At 37.0% G+C, this 15,160-nt stretch overlaps 1 protein-coding gene across 2 annotated transcripts in view; it reads left to right on the top strand.

Moving 5' to 3' along the window:
* The window catches only part of LOC106880132 (FERRY endosomal RAB5 effector complex subunit 3), a 147,675-nt gene that overhangs the window by 97,475 nt on the left and 35,040 nt on the right, over positions 1–15,160 (top strand). For both annotated transcript variants that reach the window (XM_014929955.3, XM_014929954.3), the window contains one exon: positions 12,673–12,818. In XM_014929955.3, the coding sequence (XP_014785441.1) occupies positions 12,673–12,818 (146 nt within the window). The remainder of the gene's footprint in view (positions 1–12,672; positions 12,819–15,160) is intronic.

Here is a 15,160-nt window from a genome sequence, read left to right as displayed (position 1 = left end):
TATCTTTCGAGCGAGACAGTTGCCAGTGCCCCTGGACTGGCTCTTGTGAGGGTGACACATGAAATGTTTCGAGAGGGATCGTTGCCAGCGCCCATGGACTGGCTCATGTGCGGGAGACACATGAAATCTTTCGAGCTGGATCGATGCCAGTGCCCCTGGACTGGCTCATGTGCGGGCGACAGATGAAATCTTTCGAGCGAGATCGTTGCCGGTGCCCCTGGGCCGGCTTGCGGATGACACATGAGGTTTTTCGAGCGAGGTCGTTGCCGGTGACCCCGGACTGGCTCATGTGCGGGCGACACATGAAATCTTTCGAGCGGGATCGTTGCCAGTGCCCCTGGACTGGCTCTTGTGCAGGTGACACATGAGGCTTTTTCGAGCGAGATCATTGCCAGTGCCCCTGGACTGGCCCATGTGCGGGCGACACATGAAATCTTTCGAGCGGGATCGTTGCCAGTGCCCCTGGACTGGCTCATGCGCGGGTCACACATGAATCTTTCAAGCGGGATCGTTGCCAGTACCCATGGACTGGCTCATGTGCGAGCGACACATGAAATCTTTCGAGCGGGATCGTGCCAGAGCCCCTGGACTGGCTCATGTGCAGGCGACACGATATCTTTCAGGCGAGATCGTTGCCGGTGCCCCTGGACTGACTCTTGTGCGGGTGACACATGAAATGTTTGAGTGGGTTCGTTGCCAGTGCCCCTGGACTGGCTCATGTGTGGGCGACGCCCCTGGGCCGGCTCTTGTGCGGGTGACACATGAGGTTTTTCAAGCGGGATCGTTGCCGGTGCCCCTGGACTGGCTCATGTGCGGGCAACACATGAAATCTTTCGAGCGAGATCGTTGCCAGTGACCCTGGACTGGCTCATGTGCGGGCGACACATGAAATCTTCCGAGCGGGATCGTTGCCGGTGCCCCTGGACTGGCTCTTGTGCTGGTGACACATGAAATTTCTTCGAGCGAGATCGTTGCCGGTGCCCCTGAACTGGCTCTTGTGTGGGGTTCTGGGATTTTCGAGCGGGATCGTTGCTGGTGCCCCTGGGCTGGCTCTTGTGCGGGTGACACATGAGGTTTCTCGAGCGAGATGAGCGTGGCCTTTGCAAGTACCGCCTGACTGGCCTTCGTGCGGGTGACACGTAAAAGCACCCACTACACTCTCTGAGTGGTTGGCTTTAGGAAGGGCATCCAGCTGTAGAAACACTGCCAAATCAGATTGGAGCCTGGTGTAACCATCTGGTTTCACCAGTCCTCAGTCAAATCGTCCAACCCATGCTAGCATGGAAAGCGGACGTTAAACGATGACGACAATACGTACAGACATATATATATATATATATATGTATATATACCGCCTGACTGGCCTTTGTAGGGTTTTCGAGCGAGATCGTTGCCAGTGCCCCTGGACTGGCTCTTGTGCGGGTGGCACATAAAAGACACCATTTCGAGCATGGCCGTTTTTGTGTGGGTGACACGTAAAAGCACCCACTACACTCTCTGAGTGGTTGGCGTTAGGAAGGGCATCCAGCTGTAGAAACTCTGCCAAATTAGATTGGAGCCTGGTGTTGCCATCTGGTTTCACCAGTCCTCAGTCAAATCGTCCAACCCATGCTAGCATGGAAGGCGGACGTTAAACGATGATGATGATGATGATGAAAGAGAATTTTATAAGGTCAGTAAATTGAAATTTTGACAATAACAGTCCCTTTCCTTGACACCGTGGGCAAGTGTCTTCTACTATAGCCCTGGGCTGACCTATGCCTTGAGAGTGAATTTGGTAGATGAAAAGTGAAAGAAACCTTCAACTTTTTCTATCTGAATGGGTTTTTTCAACCCAATATTTATATGCTGTTATGCTATTATTTATAGCTTTATGGGCCTCACAGAGGTGAGGTGGTGAGTTCTTTTTGAGTATAAGGCCTCATAGAAACAAAGTGGCTGAGTTCCTTTCAAGTGTTGGGCCTCATGGAGGCAATGACCAAGACCTTTGGCATTATGTCGTGCTTGAGTAGAAGATTCAGCAAGGCAAGCAAAATTACAGGCGTGGCTGATGCCAGTGCCACCTCACTGGCTCCCATGCTTGTCGCATGTAAAAACACCCATTACACTCTCTGAGTGGTTGGCGTTAAGAAGGTAATCCAGCCATAGAAAACCATGCCAAATTAGACTGGAGCCTGGTGCAGCCTTCCAGTATGCCAGCCCAGTCAGACCATCCAACCCATGCCAGCATGGACAACGGATGTTAAATGATGATGATAGTGAATTTATTATACATATACTCTTTCCCAGTATGTAGTGTTAGAATAGGTACACCACATCTTCAGCATAGCATAAGAGACCACTAAAAGCATTAGCCATCAAACACTGCCTTAGAAAAACTGTCCAACACATGCCATCATGGAAAAGCAGATGCAAAACACTGATGAGAAGGATAATGAGTGTATCAAGGCAATTACTCATAACAATTTCTGTTGAATAGTTTCACTTTGCTTAATATTTCTTTCTTTGTGCACGCCCACACATCTCTTTATATCCTCCTAGGGAATGAAATATGAGTAATATTTGTTTTATGGTTTCAGGCCTCTCAATGTATTTCAGTTGATAGCAACTCCTTGTATGATATCTTATAGTTCCTTTAAAATTCAATATAATAGTGTACAATAATTTATAATAATGATAAATAGTTTTAACTTCTTTTTAGTTAGTAGCTAAGTCATAAGTTTTATCTTTTACTTGTTTCAGTCTTTAGACTGTGGTTGCACTGCCTTGAAGAGTTTTTAGTCAAACAAATCAACTCTTGTACTTTTTTTAAGCCTGATACTTATTCAGTCAGCCTTGTTTTGCTGAACCACTAAGTTACAGGGATGTAAACAAGCCAACACTAGTTGTCAAGTGGTGATGGGGGACAAACACAGACACAAAGACACACTCACACACACAAATAAATATATATATATATATCAAAATTCAATAAGGAAGACAGATTTAGGTATCAAGTTATTCCAGGTCAAATCATATATATTTTTCTTCCTACAATCCCATTTGAAATCAAGGTTTGATGACAGTGTGCATATACAGATGGATTAAATTAAAAGTCACGAGTGGATAAGATAACAGTGATTTAAAAGAAAGTTTTTGAATGAATCAAATAAAACAAAAAACATCTTATGGCCATTTCAGGAAATGTGCAAAGAAGTAGATACATCTTTTCAGCTTCAGTAATCATATTTCCTTCATCAGAGATTCGTAGTTATAAAAGGGTTTCAGATTTTTAAAGAGTTTTAAGTTTTAAACTGATGTAAAAATTGTAAATAAGTATAAAAATTTCAAAAAAATCCAGAGTTCCTAAGCATAAAATAGATTTTTATATCGTATGACTACTAAAGATAGAAGAAATTGTATATTTATTGCTAATCTATGTTATATGCACGAATAGCATCCAGGGTGAGTCAAAAACTAGATAGGAAAAACCTAATCAGCATATATATATTTTTTATTTATCAAACTGAAAAAAATTTAAAACTTGAAAGTTGTGTCAACATGAGATCTTATTATGTAATAATTTCTTGTCAGTTTGTAATATATTAATAGCTTCCTTTAAGCTTAATTTACATACTTTTGTGTGAGTGTTATATGGAGTGTACTTGCCTATAATTGACCATTTTAAGGAGTATATCTTATTGCTATTTTTTTATTTGTTAATATAAATGGCCAAGGTAGTTGAATTCTTTGACTCCCTATTTATGAATGAATTTACATGCGTTCTACACCTGACTTTGAAATTTGTGGTACTTCCCTTATACACTTTTTTAGGCTCTTTTAGGGTGCTTACCTCACATTTATACACTACATTATTGTGTAAGCAGCAACTGTCAAAAGGGCAGGCATTCCGGGTACACCCTATACATATAATATATATATATATATACACACGCACTACAGGGTTTTTTCAGTTTCTGTCTACCAAATCCACTCAAGGCTTTGGAAGAAGACACTTACCCAAGTGTTACACAGTCAAACTGAACCTGGAGCCATGTGATTGGGAAGCAAATTTCTTACCACATAGCTAGGCCTGCACCTATATATATATATGAAGGGAAAGAGAGAGTGAGAAAGAGAAAGGATTCCCACTTTCACTTCATGTTAGTTTTTCACCTACAAAAGAAATAAATCTAGCATAACTTCTAAATTTATCTAGCTTAACATATCACGCAGTCAATTCTGTAGTAAATTTTAATGCAACTTTATATAGCAGCCAAAATAATTATGCTGATCAGGATTATAAAACTAGTTATTTTTTGACTCCACTGTTAAAACATCAATGAATATATCACATTTTATGGAACTTAATTCTTATTTTTACCACTTACACAAAATTTAACCAAACATTGTTCATTCTATTAACCTTAAATCATATATTTTAAGACCTAACAAATTTTCTCCAACAAAAATGCACGAGGAAAAATAATGACTGGGAAAGGGAGAAATGGATGGAGGAAAAAAAATTTAAGTCAAGGTGAATGATAGAGATAAAGAAGAAGTCTGAGAAGTATTATTAGAGACTGAGCATTTATGTGGTTCTAATCAGATGAATTCAATATTTCCCAGCTGTGTAATAGGTACTTTTCAATATGTCTGCACTTTTTGGAGATTTTTGATCTGGTGTTTCAATAGAGTTTGTTCATGAAAACTTTTGAGGATTTTCTTTTCTGCTGTACAAGGTTACACTTTTCATTTCCAGTTTGAGATGATTAGGACCTTTCCAGGTTTTTCCATTTAATACTCTAATCCAAAGCCTTTTTTTTTTCCAGATATAGTTAACCAATTTTTCAGTGTTTTTTTTAAATTTTTTATCTGCATGTTTAATGGAGGGTATATAATTATATAACTCTTGTTCAAGTTTCTTTCTATTTGGTTTTGTGCCATAGAAGTATCTATTACCTTTAAATATTGCTTCTACCTTGCAGTGTGTTGTCTAATAAGCAGGTATTAGGGTTTCTGAATAATCATGTACTTTAGTTTCTTTTTTTTTTTTTTTTTTTTGGTGGGTAGTCTTGTTAAAATTGTTAAACCAAAGCAAGCTAATAACAGATTACCCCCGCCTAAAAGATCACCAGCAGTCATACTAAATGTTACCTTTCTACTGGTGGTCTGTGCACAATACCGGTTGTTATGATTCTGTATTGCATTTAACTGAGAGGAGACAGTTTTCTAATAGTTGTGATAAAAGCTGCAAATCATCAGCTGGGTTGAAAAAAATCTTCTTCACTTTGCAGGTTATTAATAAGAGAAGGTCATAATGATCTGGCTCACAACCACCACCATACCCCCTCCTCTTTCTCCTCCTCCATTTGTGCTCTGTGAAGGCTCTCTTCTTGATGAGGCAACTGCAAGGAAAGTGCTTGAGTAGAAGTAAGCCTCTCTATGTAATATTAGCCAACTTGGAGAAAGCCTTTGTAGCATTACACTCTCTGCATTCTGGTGGACACTAAGAAAACTAAGGGCAGGTGAATGGTTTATGAGTATCATGCAAGCCATGCATGGCAGTGCAATTAGTAAAGTGAGAGTTAGAAATGAGTTTAGTGATGAATTTAACATACCAGTAGGGTTTCACCAGAACATAGTCCTCACTCACCCTTGTTTATCATAGTCTTTCATGTCATAAGAGAGGTCTTGCTGTCCATGGAAGTTCCTATGGGATTATAAGTTATTGAAGCTGAATTTGTAGTAGATTTGACCTGGAATTGATCAGTTTCAGAATCAACTTAGCAAAGACTAGTTTTTATTAAGTAGGAAAGAAATCGGGACTCTGCAACAATCAGGAAAAATGCTTGGGCTTAATATACAATATCTGGTCTGGTTGTATAATAAAATTCCACCAATATATCCTGTAAAATAGTCAGGAAGGGCATTTAGTCATATAAACTATGCCAAAAATAGATGATATATTTGAGATGTGTACTCCACAAACTGCATCACAGATTAATAATTATTTAGAATGGGACAAACAATGACTTGATACAAGGTAGAGGAGGCTTATGAAAAGACAGCTTTATATTACTTAGAGCATATGTAACAAGGGTTAACTAAAAGTTTGAAAACAAGCATGGATGTTTAGAATAAACTTTTGAAAATGCATTGGACAAGTAAAGGCTTAAACTGGCCACAGATGCTCCCTAATGATAATGGTACAATAAAACACACCCAGTTACCACTGTAAGATGTATACAGAACCACAGAGTAGGTTGGGCTTTTCTGTTGTTAGGTGTGCCAAGTATCAAAAGAATATGACTGTGTTGGAACAAAGAACTGCAGCTAGTAAGACTTGTCCAACCCATGTCGATAGGAAAATAAATGGACATAAAATTATGATTATGATCACACACACAAACACACACACACACTCACACACATGCATGCATGGACAGATGTTTGTACACATATACACACGTGTGTGTGTGTGTGCGTGTGCGCACACATGCATACATGTGTCTGCTATTCTTCGTCATTCTCTTTATTGCACTCATTCATATGAAATTTTACAACTGCACATTATCTTTGAGTGTATGAAATACAAAATTAGCCAGGATAGTGACTGAGAATGAATGATATATATATATATATATATATATATATATATATATATATGCGGGTGTGTGTGTGAATTATATACACGCATATATATATATATATATATATATATATATAAATATAATTAAGGGATCAGCAGATATTTGCTTCACCATATACCGAAGTTCAGAAAAGCTGAGAATCCCACAGATAGCATCACTTGTAACTCACAAAGGCCTTTGTGAGTTACAAGTGATGCTATCTGTGGGATTCTCAGCTTTTTTAGCTGCTATTTCTGAACTTCGGTATATGGTGAAGCAAATATCTGCTGATCCATTAATTATATTTATAAATATATATGAGCTTTTAAATAAGTTCTCCACCAATAATGGTGCTTTCATACCGATGGGCTTGGTAAAAATTGTTAATTGTTAATTGATTTATTAATTAATAAATTGATAATCCTTTACCCTTTTAATTTGTAATATATATATATATATATATATACATATATATATATATATATATGTATGTATGTATATCAACCCATCACAGTATGTCAAGGGAAATTACTCATTAATGCTATATATATATATATATATATATTATAGTGAGTTTGATTACTCATTTGTGTCTGGAAAACTTGTGAGTAATTTAGGCGTAAAGGATCCTGTTTATTATTTTTTTGTTTGTTTGTTCATCATCATACTGATTTTCTTTTTTATTCCCACCAATCTAGTTCTATTTATTCTTTTAGTCGGTGAATTACTTTTGTTCAGATCATTTGTCTGTACATTACTGCTACATATTTTCCACTTTTCTGTGGTACCTTGGGCAAGTGTCTTCTACTATAGCCCTGAGCCAACCAATGGCTTATGAGTGAAATTAGTATATGGAAATTGTGTGGAAGCTCATTTTATATCATCATCATCATTGTCCGCTTTCCATACTGGCATGGGTTGGACGGTTTGACTGAGGACTGATACCACTGAGTCGTTTTAAATTAATTGTACATTGTCTTGTAGCTTTGAGATTTCGATGATGTGTTTGTTTACTTGTAGAATGACATTGCAGGATAGTTGTAGGAGGCCTGATCTAACCAGTTTGAACACAAAACTGGTAGAATATTTGGGCTGCATATGGCCACTTTGAATGGTGAAGATACAAGGGATAATATATATCTCAACTTTTTACAAGTTTCTTTTATATAATCTGTGATGTTGCATTTAACAATAACATCTCTATTCATTCTCAATACATTCTGGCAGATTCAAGTATGAATATGCCAATCACTGTTGTTTTTCATCATTGGAGAAGATGATGTGTGTTTGAAGGAGATGTTCTCCAATAATGAAAAACAACAGAGATCTGTGTATTCGGGTTTTCAATCTGCCTGAATATATTCATCATCATCATCATCATCGTCGTCTAATGTCCATTTTCCATGTTGGCATGGGTTGGACGGTTTGACTGAGGTCTGGAGAGCCAGTGGCTGCACCAGGCTCCAATTTGATTTGGCAGTGTTTATACAGCTGGATGCCCTTCCTAACGCCAACCACTCCAAGAGTGTTGTGGGTGCTTTTTACATGCCACCGGCACAGGAGCCAGTCGGGCAGGTCTGGCATCAATCACGTTCAGATGGTGCTTTTTACGTGCCACTGGCACAAGAGCCAGTCAGGGGTACTGGCATCAACCACGATCGGTCGGTGCTTTTTACATGCCACCGGCACAGGAGCCAGTCAAGCAGACCTGGCATCGGCCACATTCGGGTGGTGCTTTTATTGGTTTTGAATTTTGGCACAAGACCAGCAATTTATTGGGGTATGGTAAATCAATTAATTTGACTTCAGTGTTCAACTGGTACTTAACAATTCTGAAAGGATGAAAGGCAAAGTCAACCTCAACAGAATTTGAACTCAGAACATAAAGACAGACGAAATGCCACTAAGCATTTTGCCCAGCATGCTAACAATTCTGCCATCTTGCTCACATCTCATGAATATTGCTTTTCTTTTTCTCAATGATTTTGTTTTTACATAGGACAAGCCCTAAATTATTGTAGATGTGATGGAATAAATATCTAAATTCCAACCCCATTACACACACACACACACACTATAATACCATTATATTACTGGTACATATAATTCTTCTGGATAAATGAAAGACAGTTAACTACACCAAAATTTAGACATATATTCTGGGAAGGATAAAACTAAATGACTGTAAAGTATTTAGTATGATGCCTCTACTTTATCTATTTCCACTTCTTTTTTTTTTGCAGTCATCATCATCATTACCTTCACCACCATCTCCACCATTGTTCCATCCCAACAGTGTTTGATAACTCTGCAGTATGACATATCATGACTCATCCCAATTCTGTGTCATCTTTTTTCCAAAAGACCCAGTATCCTGAGTTTTAAACTTGACCACATCTTCTTATCCTGTTTTCCTATATTTCAAAGTATCAAAAAGAAAATTTATACAAACCATGAGATTCAGTGAACTGCATCAGTATTTCAACCTGTTCCAAGTACACAACATGCATCATCCATCCTTTTGAAATTCCTTCAATCTTTTGGTTCCCTGGCTAGGTTTACTGCTGAGACCTTATTAGGAAGAGGAGGAGAAGAAGAATGTGTGGAAATTGTTGTGCATTAACACTGGTGCTGTAAACAAACTAATCAAAGACATAGGCCTCTATTGGGTTGTTTGGCTTTCTAGAAGCAACAGTTAAATCACTCTCAGATTGCACTCTGCTGGCTCAGAAAGTAACACATTTGATTATATGGTTTTAGGCAGCTCACTTTGCAACCACATTGTTTAAGGTTCAGTCCTATGGTATACCTTGGGAAAATGTTGTCTTCTATAGTTTTTAGTCAACCAATGCCTTATGAGTGAATTTGGTTGATAAGAATTGTTTGGAAGCTCAGCATTGTGTGTGTGTGTTTGTCTCCCCTTTCGTTGCTGCTTAACTACTGGTGTGGTTTGTTTACAACCCTGTAATTTAGTACTTCAGCAAAAAAAAAAAAAAAAGAGGGAGAAATTAATAGAATAGGTCCCAGACTTGAAAAAAATAAGTACTGGAGTTGGTCAGTTTGTCTAAAACCTGTCATGGTGGTGCCCCAGCATGGCCACAGTCTAATGACTGAAACATTTAAAAGATAAGGCAAGAAAGGATGGTAAGGCTTAAATATCCTAATCATAGGTTTAGTTAATCAGGGCTGATCTGGGATTAAACACTGATACTATAAGGAAAAACTAGCCCTGTGTCTGGTGGGCAGCTCTCCAGACAGTTTGAACCATTAGTAATCATTTGATGAATGTGATGTGGCATTAGCTTATTCATTAGTCATAATCAACAGCATCAGTTTTGTCATTACCTCATCATCATCAAATTTGATTACATCATAAATCAGATGGTAGTGGAAATTTTCAATATTTGCTTGAATCAATGAGATCATAGAGCTAAATTCATGACGGTGTTTAGTCAAGTCCAAGTTCAAATCATACTCCTGTTGTTGATTAATTAAATACCACCACTGTTTTCAATCAAATAGTGGTGGTGTGCCTAATTACTAATTGAAAGAAACTAATATTTTCCTGAAATTTTTGGAGCAGATATCAATGTTATATTGCCATTGCCACCTCACATGAAATATTTTCATATACTGACATCTAAAAAAAATTATCTTTTTACCTTATGAAGCCCTAACTAACCACAGTTAAATGAAATACTAAGAAAGAAATATATCGAAAGACCTAGTTTTCAACAGTGTGATAGAGCTAAATATAAATTATAGAAATGTAAATTCATTTCATTCTAGAGCTTTATCTTTTTATTTTATTTCATTTTTTAATTTTGTGTTACCAACATTAGTTGCAGACTTCAAAGAAAAGTTTGTTAAATAATTTTCCTCTTGTGTTTTTTAATTTCATATTTTATAAAATTGTATGTTAAGAAATCAATAATTTTTATGCAAGAAATCAATTATAAAGTATATACAGATACAATACTGTCAATAAATTTGTGGATATTTGGTAGAGCTAATTGTAATAAAAATACATGAATAAAATTGAAAAAAAAAATTATTTTTTATCTTTTTGCTGTTTTAATTTTGGAGTTTAACACCAAAGAAAAACGATGCATATTAGTTTGAACTGTACTCCCTAGTGTATTAAGAGTTTTCATTTCGATATAAGCTCCAACATTTGCGGAGATTTTGAAAGCAATAAATTTCATGCTCATCCCTTTAGAAGTAAATGTCGAATATGCATGTTAGCAATTATCAAAATTGAAAAAAATATTTAGAGACATTTAGAAGAGTTCAATGTTGTAGTGATGATACCAAACCAAAATCTTCTTCATTGATAAGAGTACTATGGCTGCTTTTGTTTTTTTATTGCAGTCTATCTAATGTTGTGACATTTAATTATTTATCCCCTATTGCCTCATTATACCTATTTCTGTATGGGTTGGGTTGTTCCTCAAATTCAGATATTTTCTAATTTTAATGTAGTGAGTGCTACCACCATCCCACTGCTAACATGATATCTTTTCTAATATTAAGTATTTAATCATGAAGTCAGAGTGCCAACTGTTTCCAGTGATATCATATGGGAATTGATATGTACTGTACTGAACATTATAATGTGGTAGACTTGAATAATATTTAAGTAAACTTGAATATTATTCAAGTTTAACAGACATATTACAATATTAGAAATTTCAAAGTTCTATGTTTGTATATAATGTTTAATAATGACTAGTGCAGAGAATGTAAAATAAACAGCTAGAAATTGTATTGGTGAGATGGCAGAATTGTTGGCATATTGGACAAAATGCTTAGTGGCATTTCTTCTGGCTCTTTGCATTCTGAGTTCTAATCCCACCAAAGTCAACTTTGTCTTTTATCCTTTCAGGGTCATTAAAATAAAATACTGGTCAAGTACTGAAATCAATGTTACCATCTTGGTTCCTCCCCTTGAAATTGCTGGCCTTGTGCTAAAATTAGATTTATTTTTTAGAATCCCCTTCAGTCATGACTGGATTTTGGGTTTCTGCAACTGCAAGGAACAGGCCTGAACAAGGGTGCTTTTCTTTCTTTTTTTTTTTTGTTCTGTTTTAGTAGGGGGAGACTAGTTATTACCCACACATGCAACATACTCCTTATAATATCAGTATAATTTTCCACAAGTTTTGTTTCAGGCATTGCTACCAGAATGCAAAGAACTGAAGCAAATACCACAAGGTATCATGTCTTGTGTTCTGATAGTTCTATGAATCTCTCATCCTAGATTTACACTTTTTATCAGATTGACATGTCTCATGTTCTAATGGTTCTATGAATCTATCATCCTAGATTTACACTTTTTATCAACCCCAAGAGGATGAAAGACAACTGGTGTTAGTATTGCTATGAAAACCTCATAAAGCCAGGTCAGATACTGCTAGACACCAAGTCTATTGCTGTAACAGTTCAGCTAATCCACTGCTTTGTGTTGGTACTGTTTAATCAACTAATTTTGAGAAAATTAGAAAAAGTTGATGTGAAGATAATATTGGCATTGAAGGGCTTGTGGTAGTGTTGATTGTGAATGTTTGCACTCTCTTCCACTGAGCCAACAGTAATTTCTTCACTGTGTCATTGAAACCTGTGTTATGTTAATAGTTAGAGTTTGTCTTAAGTCTACTGCATTAGGCCAGAACATATCTTGGTTTATGTGGTGTATAAGTATTTGAGAATATGAGACATTTCACTGGATGTGATGCTGGTCTGTCATTGGGTTAACCCCAGCTGCTGATACTCATTTCAGGTGAGTAGCCTTGAACAACATGAAGTGAAGTTTCTTGCTCAAGGACACAGCATATGACCACCCAGTCTGATTTGAATCCATTATTTTATGATTTATGAGCCCAACATACTAATCTCTAGTCCAGACACTTCTGACATGTTTTGCTATAGTGGAGAATATTTGAAGCATGAATAAAGGGAGTATGCCAAAGAAGAATTTTATTTGATAGAGTTTTATGTTTTGTTCAAAGTACATTTACAGATTTTTAAAAAAAAACTATTACTTTTTGTTTTTTTTATTTAGGCTTGAAGAACTCGTTGGACTCTTTCATTTGTGAAGAAACCAAGAATTTGTACGACTTGGATGGTGAAGCTGCTCTTAATCGAGTGAAATCTGGAGAAGTGTCAGCTGATGACTTGGTCAAAAGATGGACAAAAGCATTCACTCAGGTAAAATTTATACAATTTCCCCATTCGATTCTTGACAAAAAATACAAAATGTTTATTAAATAGGAAGGCTCAGGTATGGCTGTGTGGTTAAGAAGCTCATTTTGCAACCAGATGGTTTCAGGTTCAGTCCCACTGCTTCACACCTTGGGCAAGTGTCTTCTACTTTAACTCCAGGTCGACTAATACCTTGTGAGTGAATTTGGTGGTGGTGGGGGGGGGGGCTGTGGAAGCCTGCAGGTATGTGTGTGTGTGGTTTTGTTAACCCACCCACTACTTAACCAGTGTTTATTTATATCCCCTGTAACTTAGCAGTTCAACAAACAAAAAAAGTCTGAAAGAATAAAGTCTCACACATAAAAAATAGTACTGGGGTGAATTTGTTCAGCTACACCTGTCAAGGTAATACCCCAGCATGGCCACAATCCAGTGACTGAAACAAGTAAATGATAAATGATAAATAATGTCTGATAAAATTTTCTGCATTTCATTTAATTTTTTCTATAATTTGATAATGTAATTGATGATGCCATGGTTACATTGACAAAACACCAATCAGATCAAAGCAAAAAAAAAATACCATTTTCATGTGCACTACCCATGACTTCCTCTTGAGCCATTATGATTCATAAAGAAAATGACTGGTCACTATAATATTCTTTTCTACTCTAGGCACAAGGCCTGAAATTTTAGGAGAAGAAGCTAGTAGATTCGATCGACCTCAGTACACAACTGGTACTTAATTTATTGACTCTGAAATAATGAAAGGCAAAGTCAACCTTGGCAGAATTTGAACTCAGAACATAAAGACAGATGAAATACTATTAAGCATTTCGGCCACCATGCTAACATTTCTGCCAGCTCGCCACCTTTGGTCACTATAATATTAAATAAGTAGTGGTTAAGTTTAACAAAGTTTAATATTAAACAAATTCTCATTTGGGTGTCTCTATGCAAGTATCTATCACAGTCATATAGAGGGTTGTGTACTGAAAATTATCTCCTGAACTGAATGTAAGTGTCATATTAGTTGACTCTTCAGACAAATGCCAATTTCTGATGCATTAACTCCTGAGATGAAAGCTAATTATAAGTTGGTTCCCTAGGCTAATTCTTCAGAAGGAGGCTGTCTCTCATAATTTAGAAATACATGTCAGTAGACTCCATAGATGAATGTTTATCTGTTGCAGATAAACAGATGCTATTTTGTTCCAGGATTGCTCTTGTGAAAAATCACAACTTAGACGCTTAGTTTCATGTCTACCTGCAGAAGATAACAGGTAACCATTCGAATGTAACTTCCCAAACAATCATTATAAGCTCTATCTAACATTGTTATCATTGTCACTATCATCATCATCTTTACATTTGTGGTTTTGATGGTGGCATTGGATGAATCTTATTGCAGCAATATTCCAAGACTGGACACTCTTCCTCTCCCTAATCCTTACCTGTTTTTCAAGGAGACTTAACATTACCATCACATAAATACACACATGTGTGTGCACATGAGTATACATATATATATATATATATATATATATATATATATATATATATATATCATCATCATCATCATTTAATATCCTCTTTCCATGCTGGCATGGGTTGGATGATTTGATATGAGCTGGCCAGACAGAAGCCTGCACCATACTTTTGTGTCTATTTTGGCATAGTTTCCACAGCTGCATGCCCTCCCCAGCACCAACCACTCCACAGAGTGGGTTGAGTGCTTTTTATGTAGCACCAGCACAGGCAAGGTCAGTTTTGGCATGGATTTTACAGCTGGATGCCCTTTCAAATACCAACCATTTTACAATGTGGACTAGATGCTTTTTAAGTGGCACCTGTACTGGCAGGGTCACCAAATAACTTTGCAAGACAAGGAATCTTTGAGAGGCAGAGAGCATTGAAGGAGGTGATCTTGTGTCAAATGATGAATGGTTAGAGTATGACAGAAAGACAGAAACAGGTGTTTTGCTGTAGTGGAGGTACATGGTTACCTAGCCAAAGAAAGAGAGAGAAATATATATATATATATATATATATATACACACACACATTATATACATTATATATCATTTTTTTATATATACCCACGCCTATTCCCTATTTTTTTAGGAAGTGGGTATCCACAACAAGACACACTCCAAGCATTCCATTCATTTCCCAACTCAAAGAGGCGAGCCCCGTTCTATGCTCCGGTCAAGGCATAGAATGCAGCCCCCAATATCAGCAGCGGGGGCCCAACAGCATATAAAGGATAATAATCTAAGTATTCCTCATGAAGTATGTGTACATATTCTGACTAGCAAATGTATAAATGAGAAAACCATACATATAAG

Source organism: Octopus bimaculoides, chromosome 2 (assembly GCF_046866305.1).
Source record: "Octopus bimaculoides isolate indiv1 chromosome 2, ASM4686630v1, whole genome shotgun sequence".
NCBI lineage: Eukaryota > Metazoa > Mollusca > Cephalopoda > Octopoda > Octopodidae > Octopus > Octopus bimaculoides.
Note: the sequence above shows the minus strand (reverse complement) of the source record. Positions and strands in the feature narration are given on the sequence as shown.